This window comes from Ailuropoda melanoleuca, chromosome 2 (genome assembly GCF_002007445.2).
Source record: "Ailuropoda melanoleuca isolate Jingjing chromosome 2, ASM200744v2, whole genome shotgun sequence".
In the NCBI taxonomy this organism is placed as follows: domain Eukaryota; kingdom Metazoa; phylum Chordata; class Mammalia; order Carnivora; family Ursidae; genus Ailuropoda; species Ailuropoda melanoleuca.
In genome coordinates, this window is record NC_048219.1 from 168,016,542 (window position 1) to 168,024,096 (window position 7,555).

The following is a 7,555-nucleotide window of genomic DNA, read 5'->3' on the forward strand; positions in this document are numbered from 1 at the left end:
CTCAATGAAATGCTAAATGGAACTTGGAGAAATAAACTCTTATTTGTAAACTTGCCAGAGATGGTGAATGCAAAGCTTTTATTAATGATGCCCACAGACTAATGCTGCCATAGGTCAAGGGCTCAGACCAGCAGCTTAGCAGTTTTGGAGATGTGAATGAAGTAAATTGGCCGATAAAAGATGCCTAGATAATTGGACAAATTGGGACCTAGGGAGACTCCTGCACTCCAGGAAATTCTCCAAGTCTCCACTTATCCTCAAAGTGAACAAGAAGCTTCAGTTTCAAATTGAGTGCATTTTCCATCCATGGATTGGCTTGTTTTGTTCAGTTTTACTTTGAGTGTTTGAGGTTATCTTTTCGACGTAACAGCTAAACCCACGGCTTCCTTTCTCGTAAAACCAAAACAAAAAGGCTTTCTATTCAGGTACCTTCTGTGTGTGCACATGTATAGTACATACCTGGGATCAAAGCCAGCTATATAAAGTCCTTGATTCTGTGTGGGTTCAAACACATATCAAAGCTTCAGGATCCTGAAAGGTTTCACTCTGCTTCCTGAAGACCTGAACACTGCTCCCATTAAGCCATGGCTTGCTTTGGATTCCGGAGGCATGGGGCTCAGCTGGACCTGGCTTCTAGGACCTGGCCCTGCACCGCTCTGTTTTCTCTTCTATTTATCCCAGTCTTCTCCAAAGGTGAGTGAGGTTTTTGGAGGATGAAGGTGGAGGAGGTGTTTCTCCCACCTGCGTTTCATTTCTTTTAGCAGTCAAGGGCAGTGATTGATTTATAACAAGGCCAGAGGCTTAAGGTAAAACTCCGATCTCCTGGGTTGGATGGCTCTGTATTCCAAGGCAATCAGGGGACAGCTGGCAGCAGCAAATAAGCAGAGATACAGCTCATAGCGGAGCACCAGGCATTGACTAGCTTAATGGATGTATCTGAGTTGGTCTGAGAGATGAGCAATTTCAGACACTTCTATAAGATTGGAAGAAAATACTGTAAATTTAAGTGATTTAAGAGAGGAAAGATATCTGTAGCCCTTAATGTATTTAAGCTTGGAATCAGGGTAAACGCAAGAATTTCCTTTTTAAAAAACATGAATTTAAGCGACTCATATAAAGTTTCTTTCCCACCCAATTTAAGATTTTAAGACCTTCTAATTCACTTTTATAAACAAATCAGCTTGTTTAAAATGTATGCCTTCTCTACTCAATTCAAAGTTTTAAGGTCCTCGGTCAATTCTATAAACTAATTAGCTAATTACTTAAAAAATGAAAGCAGTTTGAAATGGTAAAACAAAAAAAAATGAAGGGGAGAAAGAAAGAAAAACAAAGAAAACCATCAGTCTGTTTGGCATAAGATCCTTAATGACCACCTGATCTATCTGGGGGCTTCCGATGCAGATTCCCCAGTTTTCAGAGGAAATCTTTTGGAGGTTGATACCAGGTTTGCTGTAGGACAAAAAATGGTGAGAGTCCTCACTGAATTTCAACTTTATTTCCCTCTAGACCGTCTCAGTTAAGAAGCCATGTGGTTTATATGAAATATCTTAGGTGCTCAAAAGATATTTGATGATTAAATTATTCCCAGATGAGAAATACTAATGTACATTTTCCTATTCTACACGTTTGAACATGTGAAGATTACTCTTAAGAGTAATTACCTTTACTTTGTAGAAAATTTATCTCAACCTATAACTGAGATCGTCCCACTAAAAAATGAGTGTGACCAGATTTGGTGATGATAACTGGGAACTTGCCTAGGGGGAGGGCAGGAAACTTGGTCTTTAGACTTATCGTCAATCCAACAAAGATTATTCAGTGATCGTATGGGCAGGTTCTAATGGTGGCTCCCAGGAGTTTATAAGCCAAAGGCAGAAGCTGCAAGAGGTGTGATTAGTGCACAAAAAACCCTTTAATACAGGGTAGAACTTGATTAAATACTGCAACAGAGTTGTAATAGTGGAAAGCTGCTCTGATAGACAGGGATGAGGGTTGGGGAAGAAGACTGTTATCTAGCCAGTGAGGGCTGCTGGATTAACCCTAGCAATGGCTGCTACCATACTGTTCTTTCTTCTGAGATGTTGTCCAGTCCAGGTACTTGGGAGAAGGGACTAGTGATAGAGTGATTTCTGTAGAGTGATTTATACACAGGAAGAGGTGCCCTAGAAATTCAGACTGGAGTGATAGGTTGGGATTGGATCATAGAGGACATGAATGCCACTTAGTTTATTTGTTTTTGCAATCAACGGTATGTAAGGCATCAAAGGCTTTGAGCAAACTGAGTGACATGGTTCATCCAAGTTTTGGCTGTTACTTGTTTGGTTGACTGGAGAGGGGACAGGTTAGTTACAGGAAGGTAATTTGACACGAAGCTACCATTTTGTAGATGACCCAAGCCTTTTCTGAATGGAGAGCTGGCCTCCCTTATCCTGTAGAAGCCAGAGGGCGAAAGAACAAAGGGGCACGAGGGTGTTCGCGTGAAGGAGAGAGAGTGGCGGAAGAGGTGGTGGCAGTGACAGGGGAAGCCCACAGGAGTTAACAGTAGGGTTGCCTCAGCTTACAGAGGAAACGACCTGGTGCCCTCTGCTCTGTGGCTTCCTTCACCTGGCAGCATCCCTCCCTCTGACAATAATGCCAGGGAATGTGGCGGCTGGCACAGTGATCCAGGGTTCAGCCACGGTGCTTGATAGAGGTACAGGACCAGGTAAATGTAGGCAGAGGTTTGTGAGGTGTGCATTGAGGAGAAGGCACCATTCTATACCTCAACCTCCAAAATTTCCCCTACTGCTCATTATAGCTCCTGTAGTTCTATGATAACCTTAGAATAGCAGAGGTGGAAGGCACTCTGTTATCATCTGACCTAATCCCCTCTTACTGCATGTGAGAGAAAATGAAGGCTACAGGGGAGGCATGACTGGCCCCAAATCACATATTTCATGGGAGGGCCAGGCCTTCAGTTTGTCACATCAGTGTTCTTCCTGCTATAGGAAACTCTTACCCAAGAAGGAAACACCTGGAGAGTAGCTGCAAAACAGCTAAGAGATTGAGGGGACGGGTGGGGGGAGAAGGGGAGGAATGGGGAGTGTTAGCTGGAGGGAGAGAAGCGCTGAAAGGCGAAGCCAGAGGGTGCCTATCAAAGCTCAATTTCTGTTAGCTGGAGATTTTGCCTGAGCCTGGTGGCAGGTGAGCATGAGTTCGCTGAGCTCCCTCTAATTCTCTCTTATTAGGGATGCACGTGGCCCAGCCTGCAGTGGTGCTGGCCAGCAGCCGCGGTGTTGCCAGCTTTGTGTGTGAGTATGGGTCTTCAGGCAACGCCGCCGAGGTCCGGGTGACGGTGCTGCGGCGGGCCGGCAGCCAGGTGACTGAAGTCTGCGCCGCCACATACACAGTGGAGGATGAGTTGGCCTTCCTAGATGATTCCACCTGCACTGGCACCTCCAGTGGAAACAAAGTGAACCTCACCATCCAAGGGTTGAGGGCCATGGACACGGGGCTCTATATCTGCAAGGTGGAGCTCATGTACCCGCCACCCTACTATGTAGGCATGGGCAATGGAACCCAGATTTATGTTATCGGTGAGCAAAACCATATCTGACACCTTTGCATTGCTCTCTTCTTGGCATGAAAACAGTGTTGCTCTTTAACTTCAGGGGGTTCATTTTAGGATTTTGGAAATTCATTTTAAGAGTTTTTTTGGCATACCACAGGGTAGTCTGGTTAATATGGGTGGCCACCCAAACAGCATTCTGACTGAAACTAAAATGGGTTGGGGATAGTGTTTTTTCTACTGGAGGTGGGGGCACTCGTTCTGGAGCGATAGCCATCATGAGGTTTGGCCTTGGGCCTTTGACGGGACACTCCCGGGGAAGTGGCCTCCCGGAGCCAGACTGACCTGTGGACTAGCAATATCTAGGGGTGGACACCAAGGTTGGAAGCTCTTCCAGAACCTCTTCCTTTTTTCACTAGTGGGGGGAGTAGGGCCCTAAAGTTTAGAGAGTGTCTCAAGGAAGCTCTGTTTTGCTTTCTGTTGCAGATCCTGAACCTTGCCCAGACTCTGACTTCCTCCTCTGGACCCTTGCCGCAGTCAGTTCGGGGCTGTTTTTTTATAGCTTCCTTATCACAGCTGTTTCTTTGAGCAAAATGGTGAGTGCAGTGCTGACAACACACCACGTTGGTGGGGATGCCTTCAGTGATAGCAACTGACCAAATGACGCTGCTAAGTTCAGTTTTCTTGAGATGAAGCAATAAATGAAGAACAGTGGTAAAGGAGGGACAGTGGTAAAGAACGCACCAGAACCCTTGGCATTGGCCTTTGAGGTTTCAGGATGACTAACATTTTAGATGAGTGTGTTTGACATTGAATGTTTGTGTGCTTCTGAACGGGGTTTCAGTCTGAGTAACCGTTCGAACAACACAGGGCAGCTGTTGTGCTCCTTGTCTTCAGACAATTGTACTTAATAACCCTGAAACATGAGATTAGGTGGGGCCAAGTGCTGCTACAGAAGACCACCTGGATGGGTTTTATTCTCCCCCGACGGTCCCTCGACTTCACCTGGAAGCCATGTCTTGTTGTCACCCTGCTGGTACCTTCCTTGTCCAAGCTGTAGCTGTCCACACAACAGCTGTCCAGGGCCCCCTGTTACCCAGTCTGCTCAGATGGGAAGTCTTGCCTTCCCCTCCAGCCCAGTAAATGAGAATGCCAATTTTTATTTATTGCAGTTGTTGGAAGAGATGGAGGTACGAAATCAGGCCTCCTGTCAGGATTTCTTTCTGATGGTCTCTTTCAGCCCCCTCTGCCTATGGCTGGCTTTGTCACCACAAACTTCTCCTTCCAGGCCTCTCCTCCTCTCCTCTTCTATGTCCCCTCTCAATTCCAAGATCCTGTTCTATTGCTGTAGATTCTTCCTACCTCGTTTGCTAGAAACTGCCACACAGACCAGTAGACAAGAATCTCAGTTTACTGAGGTGATAAAAATTGGGAACTAAGGCGGACAGACGAAAAGTAATAAAAAGTATATGAGGAGTGGAGATGAGAAATACAGCTCTAGAACAGAAAAACTGAAGCTTATTATCCTATCAAGCTCTTCCCCTTACAGATAAGATGTAGTCAATTACCATAGGCATTTGGGGTGTTCTTTCTAAAGCTTTCTCGAAGTCTCTTTCTCCTCTCTTGCAGTCAGGGAAAATGATTGCTATTTTACATCAGCACAGAGTGATCTATCTAAAGTGAATTATAATAGCTGGATCAAGAAAATCTCCTGGGGCTTATAATTCTGTATATGTACATTCACTTTTTCGACAGGATGGGGACCCAGTATTTGTCGAGTCCTATTATGGCTAGAAACGGCTTCTGTATTTCTCAATAATAATTACTGTTTTGTTTTGTGTTTGGCAGCTAAAGAAAAGAAGCCCTCTTACTACAGGGGTCTATGTGAAAATGCCCCCAACAGAGCCAGAATGTGAAAAGCAATTTCAGCCTTATTTTATTCCCATCAATTGAGAGACCATTATGAAGAAGAAAGAACGTTTTCCAACTTCTAAGAGCTGAGGCAATTCTAACTTTGTGCTATCCAGCTATGTTTGCTTGTTTGTATATTTTGGGGGGGATTCATCTCTCTTTAATATAAAGCTGGATGCAGAACCCAAAGGAAGCGTACTACAATTCAAAGCAAAGGTGCAAGAAAACAGAGCCAGGATGTTTCTGTCACATCAGATCCAATTTTAGTAAAAGTGTCACTTGGGAGCAATACGGGGATGCGGCATTATGATGTGGGGTCAGGGATATAGGTTAGGGAGTGGTGCAGTCCAAAGAAAGCAAGGGAAGGGAGTTAGGGAGAGGAGATATTGTACACACTTTGTATTTACATGTGAGAAGTTTATAGTTGAAGTGATGTTTTCAAGGTAAATTTTTGTGTTATTTTTCTTAAATGTAGAATTACGTGAAGACTTTAAAAATACTCACAGGGCTATATTTTAGCCAGTGATTCCAACAGTTGTATTGTACCAATATATATTTTTTATTTGATAGTATTGTGCATGGGGGCCACATGTGCTTTTGTGTATTTGCTGATGATTTCAATATAAACACTATACGGCAGTGTCTTCCCACCAGGGGTTCAGGGGAAGTTTTACGGAGGGCTCAGGACACTAATACACCGGGTAGAATACAAGGTCACTTGGTAACTGGCTTGGAAACTGGATGAGGTCATAGCTGATTCCTATAGCCATGTTGGGCTGAATTGGTGTTGACATGGGCTTTGGGCTTTTATGTTAGCTCCGTTCAAAGGTTTGCGAGGGAGTCAAGACTGGTGTAACTGATTTAACTCCATAGAACGCCATCGTCAAGTAAATGGCTTATTCCAGGAGTCTTGTAGGTATGAACTTCAAGGAAGCTCTAGTTTCACGAGGGCCCAATTCTTTACACATGGTTAATGCCATGGACAGAAAACGGCAGCAGGTGGCAGAACGGGGTGATGAGGGTTTCTGAAAACTAACACTGCTGGTGTTTTTTAACTCACTATTTTCCATGAAAATGCAACAACATGTATATTTTTAATTAAATAAAAATCTGTGGTGGTCATTTTCCAACGTTGTCTTTATATTCCTTGTATTTGAATATCGTGTTTGAGTTTGTTTTTAATGATTAATTCAGCAGTTGGTGGAGTCTCCATTATTAGGAATACTGGGAACAGATTGATAAAAAGGCAAATAATGTTTCCTGAGTCAGCTGTCCGCCAGCCATTACCTGCAAGCCATTCTTGGAAGGATCTCTTCCTCTGTCCTTTCGATTTCTTCACAACTATTTGAAATATAAAGCAGGTTACCACAAATAACAGCATAAAGCGTTTATAAGAAACATAGCATTCTCTCTAGCACAAGTTCTTCATCTCCTCTTTCTTGCCTATAAATTTCTCAGCTCAACTCATGCAGTTGCCATGGCAACTCCTGTGTTGTCAATCATGCTCCTTGCAGCCATTTTGATACGCTTCCATAGTAAATGGAGCTTCCCTTGTGGCTTCCGAACGGACTATTTCACGCATGTGGGGAAAACATACCTGTAGTCCTGTGTTGCTCTCAGCTGGCAGACCTGGGCCTGGCCCACTGAGCCTTCTGTGATACTTAGTTAACCAGAGTGTGGCCTCAGTCTACTTGGTTTCCTCTCAAGTTTTCTTATTCTTGACCTCTACATCCTGTTATTGTCTTGTGAAATGCTTCCCAGCGTGGCCAGGGACCACCTATAACCAAATCAACTGGGTCACTTACTACAAATGTTGATTCAAGTGCTCAACCTCAGATGTATGGGGTGATGGGGCCAGGAGTTTGCTCTCCCAAGTTCCCCGGTGCTTCTTATACCTGTCAAATGTTGACAACCACTGTGTAAGCAGCCCCTTCTCTCTCCTACTCACTATAGCTCTCTCTCTCTCCCTTTTTTCCCTCAGGTGCTAACAAACAATGAGACAGCACATAGTGAGCATTCCATAAATGTTTTTTAAATAAAAATGAATAAGTCTTTCAAAATACAGTAATCACAGTGACCTAGAATGAGCTCCTTCTG

General features: G+C 44.0%; 1 protein-coding gene across 2 annotated transcripts; it reads left to right on the plus strand.

The window, feature by feature from the left end:
• Positions 1 to 420: 420 nt before the first annotated feature.
• Positions 421 to 6,588, plus strand: CTLA4 (cytotoxic T-lymphocyte associated protein 4). 2 transcript variants are annotated; one of them, XM_002919948.4, is made up of 4 exons: positions 421 to 693; positions 3,228 to 3,575; positions 4,034 to 4,143; positions 5,396 to 6,588. In XM_002919948.4, the coding sequence occupies exons 1-4, from the start codon at positions 585 to 587 to the stop codon at positions 5,498 to 5,500; spliced, it is 672 nt and encodes a 223-aa protein (XP_002919994.1). In that variant the 5' UTR covers positions 421 to 584; the 3' UTR covers positions 5,501 to 6,588. The 2 variants fall into 2 exon arrangements, with proteins under 2 accessions (XP_002919994.1, XP_011224172.1); XM_011225870.3 differs by lacking the exon at positions 4,034 to 4,143.
• Positions 6,589 to 7,555: the final 967 nt, after the last annotated feature.

Bases quoted from the DNA above. Each gene is read 5' to 3' on its own strand.
- CTLA4 (XM_002919948.4), top strand. From the start codon at position 585: ATGGCTTGCTTTGGATTCCGGAGGCATGGGGCTCAGCTGGACCTGGCT. The intron at 3,576-4,033 runs GTGAGCAAAACC...TTTCTGTTGCAG, and splicing joins AACCCAGATTTATGTTATCG to ATCCTGAACCTTGCCCAGAC. The intron at 4,144-5,395 runs GTGAGTGCAGTG...TGTGTTTGGCAG, and splicing joins CTGTTTCTTTGAGCAAAATG to CTAAAGAAAAGAAGCCCTCT.